The sequence below is a fragment of the Monodelphis domestica genome, chromosome 3 (genome assembly GCF_027887165.1).
Source record: "Monodelphis domestica isolate mMonDom1 chromosome 3, mMonDom1.pri, whole genome shotgun sequence".
In the NCBI taxonomy this organism is placed as follows: domain Eukaryota; kingdom Metazoa; phylum Chordata; class Mammalia; order Didelphimorphia; family Didelphidae; genus Monodelphis; species Monodelphis domestica.
In genome coordinates this window covers 234,404,569-234,419,954 of record NC_077229.1, presented here as the reverse complement: position 1 = coordinate 234,419,954, position 15,386 = coordinate 234,404,569, and the positions used below count along the sequence as shown (strand labels likewise).

The window sequence follows — 15,386 nt, the reverse complement described above, 5'->3', positions numbered from 1 at the left end:
AAGCCCTAGCCTATGCTTCAGTTTCCTAGTCAGTAAACCAAAGATTTGGGCTAAATACTCTCCAAGATTTTTTCCAGCTTCTAACACTCTATGATTATAAATTATTACCAATAATCCAGGCTTGTTAAACCTAACATCATTGGATTGGTGTTTATGTAAATGGTTCTTGGTCTCTCGGAGTAAAAATGTCAGTACAGAGTATTTAACAGAAAACTTTACTAATAATTCATCTGCTATTGATCTGTGAAGTATATCCTGGTTTTACTGAAGTATAGGACCACCAAGACATAAATAATTTGCCCATAACCCGAAAAAAAAAATCTGTGAACGAGCGAGGATTAGAATTAAAACAATTTCAATTTACACAATCCTTTTAATTTATGGTACTAAGAGATTTGCTATTTATAAATTATTAGCTATCCATACAACACTTGATTTTGTAAGAGGTTAAAGGGACAATGCTTAATTAAACTTTAAACTGCAGAGAAGGGAGAGAAAGAAAATTTTAAACTTGCCACAATTTGTTTTAATGCATAGCCCATTCTGTTACTTCAACTACGTGCAATCCATACAGCTTTCAAACCAGACTACAAGGTGACGAGGGGGTTAATTTGAGCTCCACACACATTGCATTGTGGAATTTGTAGTCCGTTTTTACTTTCCTACTGAGGACAAGTCTATCAACAATGATGTCTGCAAACTACTCTTCCCAGAGATCCTCGATATTTTCCAGGAAACTTTGGAGGTACAATGGCTGGGGCTGGGGGGAGATGTGAATGTCAGTGAGCGGTATGTAAAGTTGTCGTTTTTATTAAAGTAAGGAGAGGGCAATAAAGGAAAGTAGGGAGAAGTTAATTTTTCCACAATTATCTTAATTTTAATTAGAAATCGTTACTGCTCACATTTCTGCATGAACCCCGTGTAGTCTTCCTCCTTGTGGCTTTAGGGTCACTCACTGAAGACCACGGGACATGTCTGGGCTGGCGTGCAGACTATAAACTTGTACAAAGTATTAATGGTGGCACGTTCTAGCCAAGGAGCCTTTTTTCTCCGAGCATGATTTCTGCGTCTTTTCTTCGAGCTATTTATTGTACAAAGAAGCTGCATTGCTCCTCTGGGAAGCGACTGCTTTTGCTCCCGCAGGTCCCCCCTAACAAAGCCTGTTTTAGGACGTGGCCATGTTTGAGGTGGGGGCTGCTGGGGCAAAGGGAAGTTGTATGGCAACCTAGACGCATCCTTAAGGTTACTCAGAAAGCCATCTGGACTCAGGGAAACAGGCCCTTGAAATCAGAAGAAGATGGCAGCAAACAAGTGTCTGTGCAGAAAAGTCAGAGAGGAGGACCTGCTCTTTCAACTTCACAGAGAGGTAATAAACAGTTACTTGTGCCTTTTAATTCAAATGTCATGTTTATAAAAATAAGTAAATAAAAATTCACACAAAGATAGAACTTGAACACAACCAGAATCATAGAAGACCGACTTGAGCACTTCCTCAGCAAATTCTAACATGTTTAATAATATCAAAATTTACTACTTGTGTTATTTTGGTCAAGTCATTTCCTCTCTCTAGGCTTCAATCTACTTCTCTGTTGAGCCAGAAGTTTTAAACTTTTTTGTATATTATGTATCTCCTTTGGCAGTATGGGGAAGCCTGTGCACCCATTCTCGGAATAATGTTTTTAAATGTATCAAATAAAGTATATAGGAAATCAAGGGATATATACAAGGGAAATCATTGTATAGAAATAAAGATGTAATTTTTTTTTTCTATCCAAGTGCAAGAATCCCCTGAAACCTCTCCACTGACAGGACCAGTAAAATTCCTTTCATTTCTAAATTTATTTGCTCCTAATCTGCTCCATTTTGCCTGGAAAAAAAGTAATGAGGGGAAGGGAGGGTGGGAAGGCTGGTATTACCTATAGACTGAGTATCACTTGGGGCAGGGGTAGGAATACTACCCAGCTTTAAAAAAAGGAAAATATTGCCATTTAATTTTCATGTGATTATTTTAGTCATAATAAAGAAATATTTAGCAGCCACTTCTATGAACATGAGCCCAACAATAGGCTATGTTCTCTGATTGTACAAAATCATCATTTTCTTATCTCTATAAAGTGTTTCCCTATCTATTGGAAAGTAGGACACAAAATAATGAGTGAGTACTAGTTAATAAGGTATTAAATAAAGTATAGCCATGGCAGTTTGAAAAAAAAAAAAGACTATGCTATTTGATATAGGTAAAATGGGAAAAACAGTATGGGATAGAATCATTAAGAAAGGTTTTATAGAGGAAGAAGTTGGGGGGAAGCTAGGTGGCTCAGTGGATTGAGTCAGTTTCAGAGGCAGGAGGTCCTGGGTTCAAATGTGACCTCAGACACTTCCTACCTATGGGACCCTGGGTAAGTCAGTTAACGCCCATTGCCTTGCCCATACCCCTTTTCTGCCTTGGAACCAGTATATAATATTGATTTCAAGACAGAAGGTAAAGGTTTAAAAAAAAGAAGTAGAAGAAGAAGTTGGACTTGAATTGAGTCTTAAAAAATAAATACAATATGGCTAAAACCTAGCACAGTGCTTTGCAAGTAGTAAATAAAATAAATTGGTTGCCCTGTATTAGGGAAATAATCTAGTTTAGTGGGAAGAGCTCTGGAGTTGAGTTGCAGCATCTGGGTTTGAGTTTGGGCCTTGCCACAGCTCTAAATCTATATTATGAAATATTCACTGAAAGATCAGAGTCATGATATTACCTAAACCAGGAGAATTAGCATCCAGATGAGTTGAGAACAGCTCAAAGAGAACAAATAATTTACTTTAGGGAGTAAGGTTATATAATGTGAATATACAGTATTTGTACCTTTACATTATCTTATTTTGTGAAAATCAAAATGTTGAATATAAACAAAGTTCACTGAAGCTTTCTCCATTTCTGAAACTTTGTTGAAAGATTGGGTGATAACCTAGGGTGTTGGGGGGATGAGAACCTCCTGTTTGGAACAATATAGTAAACAAAGTAGATGTATGATTTACCATTAATAAAGTTGCTATTTATATAATCACATCTTAGTTAAAAACCAACACTCCCAAACTGAGAAGTGTATGATCCTACTCATAAAAAAAAAAATCCTTACCTTCTGCCTTTGAATGAATACTAAGTTTTAGTTCCAAAGTAGAAGAGTATTAAGGGCAATTGGGGTTAAGTGCTTTACCCAGGGTGGCATAGCTAAAATGTATCTGAGGCCAGATTAATTCTAGGACCTCCTGGCTCCAGACCTGGCTCTCTTTTCGCTGAACTACCTTACCTATTCTAATCCTAATCATTTTTTAAAAGAAGAACAAATCAAGTATAAATTTCTTTATGGATATAATGTCAGAACATAGGTTAGTTTTCAAAATCAAATGTTCTTTACATTTATTTTCCTATACCTTTGCTTCTAGAAGTGACATATGTAAATGTTAAATTAGGGGTTTGACAAAAATAAAAGAGCAACTTTTAGTAACTTAAGTTTTAATGAAAATATAGTAGTTGTGAATTAATATTATCCCTTTAAGCCAGAGAAAAGAAAACTTCTAAAACCTTTTAACAATTAACAATTTAGTTTTATTAAAATAGAGATAGTAAAATGAATATAGTAAAGGAGGGAAATATAGGAAAGAGGTAGAGAAAGAAATTTTCTTAATGTCTATACTAGTTATTCTATTACTGCCTATAACTACTATTTAAAACTGCCTATATCTACCTATAACTGTCTATAACTACCGCTAATAACAACCACCCCACAAAGTTCCAACCCTATTGTGTTACCTACTTGTCCTTCTCCTAGTAGTACCAAAATTCTGTATTGACATAGTACATATATAACTTGTGTTGTTTTCCTTTCACAGTGAAAGAAGCTGGAAGAGATTTTACCTATTTAATAGTAGTGCTTATTGGAATCAGTGTCACAGGTTGAAAAAATTGCAAGTACAATTTCTAAATTTCTCTATTTGCATATTGCTCTAATCAGATATTCTATTTTCATATGATTCTCCTATGATTTCAGGTGGCCTATTCTACGTGATTTTCAAAGAACTTTTCTCATCATCCAGTCCTAGTAAAATTTATGGAAAAGCTTTAGAAAAATGCAGATCTCATCCAGAGGTTAGTTATTAAGATTGTTCCTATCTATGAACTAGAACATAAAATTGAGACAGTAAAGGCTGGTGGGAAGGTTGTTACCTAGGATTTGTGACTTTAAATGATTGCTGCTATCCTTGGGCAACTTAACCTCCTATTTCTAAATACAATTATAATATGGTGTCCTTCCTCTCATCCAAAGTTTCAGGTTACCTAAGGTCAACTTTAAATTCCAGGGAAAGGAGGAAGATGGGAAGATAGCAACCTCTGGATGTGAATAGACCAAGGACAGATATGCAGAAGGTGGCCAAGTGGGCAGAGTAGGACAAAGATATCTCTCTGCTCTGGAGGTCTTACTGTTGCTGCTGTCTGCCTGCAGTAGTAGTGTTCTCTCCCAATGTCAATTCTACTTTCACTTGGAAGATGTTTTAGGTCTTGGTTGCCTTTTTGTTTTTTGTGGGGAGCTAAGCAGCCACAGAGCTGAGGTAGGAACAGGAAGAGAGAGCACAGTAAAGAGCAGAGTACTATACAGTAAAGTTAACATAAGTGTTAAAAGTTAAAAATAAGAACTGTATAATTGAGTATGGTATTATCTACAGTTTCAAACATCCACTGAGGGTCTTGAAATGTATTCACCTCGGATAAGGGGGCAACTGCTGTTCTGTTAAGATTAAAGTTTTAGGCCAAAGTGTAGCAGGTAGAAAATTAGTTTTACTCTAGAAGTATTACATTTTTAGGGGTTTATTTAAGATTAAGAATTTAAGAAAATACAAGTAAGAAAGCACGTGCCTGGGTGAGCCGAGAGGACCATTCAACCTCACCTACATCATGAGAGGCGCGTCTGCTTGGAATCGGAAACGGGAAAAGAGAGCCAGTTAGCTTTACAACCAGTTTAAATAGAAATTTTTAATCTAGCCCAGGTGAGGATCTCAGATTACAAAGCATTCTGGAAAGTGTCCAAGGACTTCTGGGGATTGGAGTCCGGGGTTCAAATCTCCATTTTTTTACAGTACTGCATACACAACGGAAAACATGTAATTCCATATTGGAAGCAGAGTAGTATAATGAAAAGTGTACAGGGTTTAGAATTATAAAAGAGGCAGTTGGAATTGATGGTTTCTAAGATCCTTTCTGTATTTGTATTTATAATCCTATATAGGAAGCATTTTGACCCCTTCCAAGTGAAACTCAAACACAAATTCATGCTATAATTATTAGTAATATAAAATATATTTAAAATAGCCAAAGTATTCAACCTAGGAACATTAATTTTTTCAGGGCTCATTTCAGTGCCCAGAAGAATTATTTTACCTGATTTACTAGTGCCTGAAAAATATTAATTTGGCCTTCATTTACAGTGCTAGATTTATTTCCCAGAAATTGCTCGGTCACTGGGAGGCTCTCATAATGATTAAGGTTTCAGTGAGTAACTTGCAAAAGGTATGGCATCATTAATATCAATTACAATATTGTCAAACATGGCCAGAGATTAACACCAAGAAACCATCTTCCCCTCTCCCCTCTCTATGTATAAATATATATGTGTGTATATATATGTATATATATATATATGTATGTATGTATATGTACACACTTATACATACACACACATACACCATTTTATGGTGGGAATTATTGTATTCTAAAGTTTTTCCTTTTTCCTTGATCTTTCAGTTCTTTCCCTTCTCTTTTGTGATAATAAAAAGAGGTAACAAGAGGCCATCTGTTTATTTAATATGAATATATTTTTAAAACATCTTCAGATACCTCCCAGAGCATGCATAGCCAATTTTGACTTCCTGTAGGTCTCCACCTGAGTTGGAGGGCTTACATGCCTGAATGGGTTACCTGCATGTCCTGAAGCTGACTTCTTGCTAAAGAAATATCTCATTAAACAGCCAGCCCAATATCCCCATTCCAAAAAAAGGTAATGGTATATAGAACTCAGAATCAAGGTATGAAAGGAGAACTCAGCCCCTAAAAGTAGAATCTAATAGAAGAGTGCAGTAATATATCCCACATTCTCAGAGTACTGCTTTCTTGGTTAATTACAGGAGATAGAAAGGGAATAAGAACATCATACAATTAGGAGGGTCTTCTGTGTATAGGAAACCAAGTATAAATAATAAGAGTAATCATTATAAATAACAATAAAACTAGAAAGATTGCATTATAGAACTCATCCACTTGGAGGATGTTCACTATTATTGAACAAAGCAAAAAAGCTAAGAATGATATCATAGTCAGATTTAGTATCATCTGAAAGAAAGTAGGAATAACCTGGGGTTTAATCAAGTAAATGAGTTAATAAAATAATTATTGTGATGTATTTAATCTGTTGCTCTTTGAAGTTAATTATATGAATAAACATTTGTACCTGTTCCAACTTTATAGTTCTGGGACATACTTGTTATAACATTCCTTTTTTTTTGTTTATGCCAAAAACCAAGGATACTGAAGGTCCACCTCAACAAAGAGACAAGGTATTAGAGGAAATGAGAGAGAAATATAGCTAAGGGAAACATTTTTTTCACTTATTTGAATGAAACTATTTTTTCTAAGCAAGGATTTCTAAAGGGATATAATTTAAAACTCTTTAAAAACTTCATTGCTGCTTCACTATGAAATTCCCATTAGAAGTACTTTATTAAGATATCTAGGCCTAGTCTGTTCTAAATATGTCAATATTAATTGATTTCTACCTTGCTCTGGCATTTGCTTTTTAAAGTATTTCATTTTAATGGCAGCTTTTATTAAACTTTGTTCCTTAAATCACATTCAAAACTCTGAGCATTTGATTTTAACATAACCAGATGCTATTAGTATCTGAATGTCTGAACATTTTGTTTTCAGAGAATTTTTATGTTTAGTGGAGGTTGGTGAAAATAAGTTTTTACTTCATCTTTGATTGAACCTTTCTAATGAAACTATATACAGTTGTTACCCATTTTAAGTCAGTGCATTGAAGTCATTAAAGAAATAAAATTAAAAATCACCCCCCAAACAAGTCTTTTCATTTCTTTCAAGTTCTTCACTTACTTTCTTAAGACTGGCATTATGACATAATAGAATTAAGTTTACTAATTTTGGGTAGATTAAATATCAAGATACCTGAAAGTGATATTTTGCATGAGAATCATCTTAAAATCTATTTACTTTTAAGCTACTCTTTTTTTTTCCCATAGGTAATTAGTGTTTTTGGTGACTCCATTAAAGGTTATGGGGAAACAACAAGGCGAGGTAGAAGACAGCATGTAAGGTATAATAACTTTCTTATAATAAATTTAAGTAATTATGAAAATTAAAAACATTCAAACATGATCTACTTATCTCCTTGGCAGTCATATTGAATATGTAAAAGATGGACTAAAGTACATGCGTCTGAAATTCTACATTGAAGGCTCAGAACCAGGGAAACAAGGAACCGTGCATCTTGAAATGAAAGAGGTATAAAGATAACCATGGGTGAGATGTGATGCTGAATTCTTAGAAATTATCTGCTGAAAAGAATAACATCCTGAAGTATATTTTTCCTTCTTTCAGAACCCAGAAAGTGGCAAATATGAATTTCGCTATATATTTGTGGATGTTGATGTGTATCCTAGAAGAACCATTGTTATTGAAGATAATCGATCCTTAGATAATTAACTAAAAGAATCAAATAACTGTGATACTTTCTACTATGTCACATAGCAGGGAATCACAACTCTCATGATTTTCATAGCTCCCTTTGTGAGACAATTATGAAAAAGATATAAAAGAGAATATGTAATAATGAAGAATGTAAGGGAATTTGTGTGGTATTAGAATGATAATATTACAGATCTTAATTTGGGCAAAAAACCATGAAATAAAGCACATCTTCATTTTATTCAAGTGAATTATTACTCACAGTATTTTGGCTTCATCTAGAACAATGCCATCTTTCAAATTAGGAGTTTTCTTTTATTAAATTTTTATGCTGCAGAAATATGGAAGGTGAATCATAGGACTCCATGCTTTTCCTTATGATATGCAACCTTATGAAATAAAATTAAATTTAAAAAATATGTCAAAGGTAAATTATCTTGATATAAAATGTTGAATCTGAATTCAGTGTGAATATGAGGAAGTAGCTTAGGGATTACAGTACACCAACCAATAATGTAGTAAAGCTGTTCAAAATTAACAGATAAAGGTTTGATGCCATGTCAGATTAATCATATTATTCAAGTATTCCTCATACATACCAACTTCTATAATATGTACTTTTTCTTTATACAACCAAAAGCAACCTTGGAAATAAACAAAGTTAGTGTAAATCATAGATCTTTTGAATATGAAAAATCTGTTTTGTGGGAAGGTTTTTGATTTGTGTCATGGTAGGGAATGGAAAGAGCTGACTGTCACCAAGTTAGGGATAAAGATGGCTAAATTTGCTCCAAAAATCTTGAGTATAGAGGAAAGTGTGAGGTCTAGGTATTAGTCTTCTAGTGCCTAAGATATTGATATATCCTTAATAAAAGAAGGAAATGTTTATTTCAAAACATATAAAACCAGACATTCACTTAAGTTTTTACTGTAAGAGAAGCAGTTCAACATGGAGAAAAATGCATTGGATTCAGAGTAAGAGGAATCCTGGGTTTGAGCACCTATGTAATACATGATTCAACCTCAATCCTCATCTATAAAATGAAAATAAAATTTATTTCTTTTGGTCATTGTGAGAACCAAATGAGATACTATACACAGAGTACTTTGTGACATTTTAAGTGCAATTTTAGATATTAAAGTATTATACTTAGTAATTGTAATTTAGCCTGTTTTAGCAATGTGGAGTATCAAAAACTGTTAGAATCATAATATTTAGCATGTATATTGTTCTTTAACATTTTCAAAGTGCTTAAATGTCATCTCTCATCTATTCTAATTCACAAATCAGAAAACAGGATCAAGAATTATTTAAGTCCTATAGGTAAAGGATGATAGGGTTTGAAACCTTTAGGCAAAATTTGTATTGACATAGAAATATTTAGGAATTATTTTCCCCCCCAAAGAAAGCATTTGCTATCTTTTATATAGCTACCACTCTTTGAGTTACTCTAAGGAGTTCCCCTAACTGTGCCTGTAAAGATATCAAAATATCCTTGAAATTTATTTGCTATAGGCCAATAGAGTAAGATCAATAAAAACTTAGTCTGGAAATAATTTGTGAATTATTACTTTGAGAGAGAAAAGCAATTTATAATTCTTACTGAACTATAAAACACAGAAAGCTAGAACCATTCATGAGAATTTTCTCAAACCAACCTTAGAAATAATGCCTCAAACTCTAAATGAACACTATAATGCAAACTCCAACAACAGGGAAATGGGTTCGAGTCAAGAACACATGTGATAACCAGTGGAATCATTCGTCGGCTATGGGAGAGGGAGGGGGGGGGGGGAAGGAGAGGGGAGGAAAAGAAAACAATCTTTGTTTCCAGTGAATAATGTATGAAAACGACCAAATAAAATAATATTAAAATTAAAAAAAAAAAAAGAAAGAATGCCTCAAAATGAATTCTGGAGTGACAGAACCAATAAGGACCCAAAATGAAGTAACTGTCCTGCAGAAAAGAAGGCAGAAAGAGAGGACCTATTCCACTGGAATGAGAGGGGAGTGCAGTTGGCAGAAAAGCCACACCAAAAAGTAAAAGCCACCCACCCCCTACCTACTGCTCCAGGTTATGAACCTGGGACCAAGCCAACTTTGAGACCCCAAGACCCTCCCTCAGCCAACTGCAGAATACTCCATGTCTACCACTTGAAATTCCAAGCCTCAGCAAAAGCCTACAGTGACACCCCAAGCCCTAGCTCAAGGCAGTCCACAGTTCTTGGCCTGTTCAAACCTAGGAGAAGGCACAGAACCCCTGCTCAAGCCTGTGGTGACACCCCAGGTTTAGGTACAGGGTAGTCCATGGTCTACCAGGCTAGGGTAAGCCCATAGTGAAAGTAAAAGCCCCTGCCCAAGCCTACAGTGAAGATCACAAAGCTAGTACAATGTGGTCTTCAGTGTGTCTGGCTGGTGCTAGGCTAAATGGAGGCCCAGAACCCTGCCTATGCCTTCACTGAGGCCCCAACCCCCTGGGCAAGGCAGTCTACAATCCACTTGACCTGTGTAAGCCCAGAGAGAGGCCCAGAGCTCTTGCCTAGGCTTGAGGTGAGGCCCTGAGCCCCAGAACAAAGTAGCCCCCAGTTCCATGAGCCCTAAAAGCAATTAGCAGTCCATAGAGGAGACTGAGTCAGCAGTGCAAGGTGGCTTTCAGAGCTCTCAGGCTACAGACCACAGGTCATCATGCCATTATGAAAGATCTGAAAAATGCCAGAACTAAAACTAAGGATAGCAGAAAGGAAAAACTAAAGTTTAAGAGAGTACCCCCTCTGCTCTGAGTACAGAGCCTGCCCTTAGGATAAAAGTAAAAGGCTAGGAAAATGAACAAACAAAAAATAAAGACACCTAATCATAGAAAATTATTGTGAAGACAAAGAAGAGCAAGGTGCAGATTCAGAAGGTAACAGTAAGAACTAAGCAGCCATATACAAAAAGAAGAAAAACAATTGGAATTGGTTTCAGGCTCTGGAAGAACTGAAAAAAGAATTCAGAAATCAGATAAGAGGCAGAAGAAAAATGGTCAAGAGAAATGAAAGTAATGCAGGAAGAGAATAGCAGTTTAAAAAGAATTAGACAAATAGAGATCTTTAAAAAGTAGAATTGGCCAAATGAAAAAGGAGGTTCAAAAGCTCAGAGAAAGAAGCTATTACTTAAAAATTAGGATTGGGCAACTAGAAGCTAATGACTTCAAGGGACATCAGAAAATGAAAAAAGATTAAAAGAAGAAAAAAAGAAAACATGGATTATCTCATTGTAAAAACAACTAATCTAGAAAATAGATCCAGGAAAGATAATCTAAGAATTATTTGACTACCTAAAAGACAAGGTTTAAAAAAAAAAGCCTAGACATCATATTACAAGAACTTATCAAAGAAAACTGCCCTGATATTCCTGAGTATACTAGAAATGGAAAGAATCCACCAATAACTTCCTGAAATAAATCCCCAAATGACAACTCCCAGGAATATATTTATAGGCAAATTAAAAAGATCAAGAATATGATATTCTGAAAAGCAAAGGAACTAGGTTTACAACCTAGTAAAAATACTTTTAGGAGGGGAAAATGGTCATTTAATAAAATAAAATATTTCCAAGCATTCCTGAAGAAAAGACTAGATCTAAAGAGAAATTTTGATGTCCAGATACAGGATTCAAGAGATTCATTAAAAGGTAAATAAGAAAGAGAAACTTTAAGGAATTCAATAAGATCAAACTGCTTATATTCCTACATGGAAAGGGGATATTTGTAACTCTTAAAATTTTTATCATTATCAGAGCAATTAGAAGGAGTATACATCGACAAGAGGGTGTGAAAATAAGCTGTTTAAGATGACATGTTATGCACACAAAAAAATTCAAGCATGAAAAAGAGGTTTGCACTGAAAAAAAGGAAGAGAGGTAAAATAAGGTAAATTATACCACTAAAGAGGCATGAAAAAATCTATTACTGGAGAACAGGATAAGGGTGGTGATGGGCAATGCTTAAACCTTACTCTCATCATAATTGGCTCAGAGAGGGAATAACAACCATACTATTTGGGGTATAGAATTGTATATTGCCCTATAGAGAAATAGGAAGAGAATAAGATAGTAGTTGAGGGGGGAAGAGTAATACAAAGAAGGAATTTAGGGGGCGATTAAAAGCAAAACACTTGTGAGAAGGGACAGAGTGAAAGGAGAGAAAAAGAGCAAGATCAAAAGGGGAAAATAAGATGAAGGGGCATACACAGATACTAATCAAAACTGCGAATGTGAATGATGAGCTCACCCATAAAAGAGAAGTGGATAAAAGAGTGGATTAAAAACCAGAATTCTACAATATTTCATTTTCAAGAAACACATTTGAGGCAGAGACATACACAGAGTAAATGTAAGGGGATGAAGCAGAATCTATTGTGCTTCAGCTGAAGTAAATAAAGCAAGAGTAGCATTCATGATCTCAGACAAAGTTAAAGCAAAGATAGATCAAATTAAAAGAGATAAGGAAAGAAATTACATCTTAATAAAAGTACTATAGACAATGAAGTAATATCAATACTAAACATAGATTAAATTGTAAGCCTCCACATGTCTAAAGGAGAAATAAAATAAGCTTCAGGAGGAAACTGACAGTTAAACTTATACTAGTGAGGAAACAGCCCTCCCCCTCTCAGAACTAAATAAATCAAAATAAATAAACAAAAAAGAAGTAAAGGAAATAAATGAATTTAGAAAAGTCAGATTTAACACATCTCTGGAGAAAGCTGTATAGAGATTAAAAAAACAAGAATATACCTTATTTTTAGCAGTATATGGTACCTACACAAAAATTACCATTCACTAGGCTGTAAAAAATCTTAAAGGCAGAAATAATAAAATATATCCTTTTCAGATAATAATACCATAGAAGTTATAATCAATAAAGGTCCCTGGAAAGAAAAATTAAAAATTAAACTACATTATTCTAATTAAGGGGTGGGTCAAAGAAAAAATTATGGAAACTAATTTTATTAAAGAGAATGACAGTGAGGAGACAACATATCCAAATTCATGGGATACAGCTAAAGCAGTACATAGAGGAAATTTTATATGTCTGATCACCTACATAAATACAATAGAGAAAAAGCAGATCAATGAATTGAACATGCAACTAAAGAATTTTAAAAAGGACAAATTAAGTCCCCAATTAAATGGTAAATTGGAAATCCTAAAAATCAAAGGAAAAATTAATAAAATTGAAAGTCTGAGAAGTATTGGACTAATAAATAAGACTAGGAGTTGGTTTATGAAAAAATATAAAATAGATATGGCATTGGTTAATTTGATTTTTAAAAGGAATGAAGAAAATCAAATTACCATTATCAAAAATGAAACAGAGAAATTCACTACCACTGACAAGGAAATTAAATCATTAGGAGCTATTTTATCCAATTATATGACAATAAATCTGACAATCTAGGTGAAATGGATGAATATTAACAAATATATAAATTGCCCTGATTTGCAAAAGAGGAAATAGAATCTTTAAATCATCCCATATCAGAAAAACAAATTGAACAAACCATTAATGAACTTCTTAAGAAAAAGTTCCCAGGAATGGATGGAGCCACAAATGAATTCTATCAAACAAACGAATCCTAGTTCTATATAAATTATTTGGTAAAATAGGCAAAGGAGGAGTCCTACCAAATTATTTATATGACACAAATATAATGCTGATACCTAACATCAGGAAGACCAAAAACAGACAAAGAAAATTACAGACTAATTTCCATAATGAATATTGATGCAAAAATCTTAAATGAGATAGTAGCAGAGACTATAGCAATATATCACAAGAACTAATAACTATGGCCATGTGGGATTTATCCCATAAATGCAAAACTGATTTAATATTGGGGAAAAATCAACATAAATGACCATATCAATAACTAAACTAACAGAAATCATATGATTATCTCAATAAATGCAGAAATGGCCTTCAACGATATACAACACCCATTCCTATTAAAAACACAAAAGCATAAGAATAAATGGACCTTTCCTAAAAATGATAAATAGCATTTATCTAAAATGTAAAAATGAAAATTAAATGTCAATAATAAAAATATTACATTTTAGGAGATTTATTAATGATCATTAGAAATAAAGGAATATAAAATAAAGACCACATGTTCATGGCTAATCAGCCAGTTTAAACTCTCGCTTGCCACCTCCATGATTGCTGTCAACAAGCCAAAAAGGGGCTGGGACCCTCCACGTCTCTGCCTAATATCCCCTGTCTGTAGGAAATACGTAATGACAGGAAGTTAGTGGGCTTTCAGGAAATGCAGTTCTTTTTTAGGGTAACAGATTTTCAATTATTCAAAAAACATTAACAAGTATCATCTGCAATGGGAATAAGTTAAGAAGCTTTCCCAATAAGATCAGGTGTTAAGCAATGATAGTCATTATCACCACTACTATTTAATATTGTGTTAGAAATACTAACTTTAGCAATAAGAGAAAAAAATAAAATGAAAGAGTTAAAGTAAGCAATGAGAAATCTAAACTATCACTCTGCAGATGATATGCAGATATACTTAAAGAACCCTAGAAAGTCAACTGAAAAAAAAACTAATTTAAATAATTAATAGTTTTTACAAAATTGCAGGATAAAAAATAAACTCACATAAATCATCAGCATTTTTATACATTTCCAGCAAAATCCAGCAGAAACAGATAGAAAGAGAAACTCCATTTAAAATAGCTCTAGACAATATAAAATACTTGGGAATGTACTTGCCAAAACAAACACAGGACTTACATGAACAAAATTACAAAACAATTTTCACATAAATAAAGTCAGATCTAAATAACTGGAAAAAAATTAATTACTCTGGGTAGGCTGAGCTAATATAATAAAAATAAGAGTTGTACCTAAGTTAATTTACTTATTCAGGACCATAACAATCTAACTATCAAATAATTATTTTTTAGAACTAAAAAAAAAATAATAAAATTTATCTGGACGAACAAAAGATCAAGAATATCAAGAAATTAATAGGAAAAAATGTGAAGAATGGTGGCCTAGCAATACCATATCTCAAACTGCACTACAAAGCAATAATCATCAAAACATCTTGTGTTTCCTAAGAAATAGACTAATTGATCAGTGGACTAGCTTAGAGGTAAAAGACATTAGGAAGCTAGTGTCTGATAAACCCAACGATCCCAGCTTTGGGGATAAGAACTCACTATTTGGTAAAAACTGGTGGGGAAACTGGAAAATAGTATGACATAAATTAGGTATAGACCAATATCTCATACCCTATATCAAGATAAGGTCAAAATGGGTGTATGACTTAGACATAAAGGGTGGTACCATGAGTAAATGAGGGGAACAAAGAATAGTTTACTTGTCAGATCTATGAAGAAGGGATGCATTTATGGTCAAACAAGAAATAAAGAACATTATAAGATGTAAAAGGAATAATTTTGAGCATATCAAACTTAAAAGATTTTTTACAAACAAAACCACTGTAACCAAAATTAGAAGGGTCACAACAAAGTGTGAAAAAATATTTATAACAAATTTCTCTGATAACAGTCTCATTTCTCAAATATATAGAGAATTAAGACAAATTTATAAGAATACAAGACATTCCCCAATTGAAAAAT

General features: G+C 33.8%; 1 protein-coding gene across 4 annotated transcripts; it reads left to right on the top strand.

Moving 5' to 3' along the window:
- The first annotated feature begins 672 nt into the window (after window positions 1-672).
- TIMM21 (translocase of inner mitochondrial membrane 21) lies at window positions 673-8,420 on the top strand. Of its 4 annotated transcripts, XM_007487789.3 has the most exons (7): window positions 699-1,366; window positions 3,883-3,945; window positions 4,041-4,138; window positions 6,565-6,597; window positions 7,300-7,373; window positions 7,456-7,561; window positions 7,658-8,420. In XM_007487789.3, the coding sequence occupies exons 1-7, from the start codon at window positions 1,057-1,059 to the stop codon at window positions 7,760-7,762; spliced, it is 789 nt and encodes a 262-aa protein (XP_007487851.1). In that variant the 5' UTR covers window positions 699-1,056; the 3' UTR covers window positions 7,763-8,420. The 4 variants fall into 4 exon arrangements, with proteins under 4 accessions (XP_001373599.1, XP_007487852.1, XP_007487851.1 ...); XM_001373562.5 differs by lacking the exon at window positions 6,565-6,597 and having other exon boundaries at window positions 673-1,366; XM_007487790.3 differs by lacking the exon at window positions 3,883-3,945 and having other exon boundaries at window positions 687-1,366.
- Window positions 8,421-15,386: the final 6,966 nt, after the last annotated feature.

Coding starts and splice junctions, on each gene's coding strand:
- TIMM21 (XM_007487789.3), top strand. CDS start 1,057: ATGATTTCTGCGTCTTTTCTTCGAGCTATTTATTGTACAAAGAAGCTG. Junction 3,946..4,040: donor TATTGGAATCAGTGTCACAG/GTTGAAAAAATT, acceptor CTATGATTTCAG/GTGGCCTATTCTACGTGATT. Junction 6,598..7,299: donor CACCTCAACAAAGAGACAAG/GTATTAGAGGAA, acceptor TTTTTCCCATAG/GTAATTAGTGTTTTTGGTGA.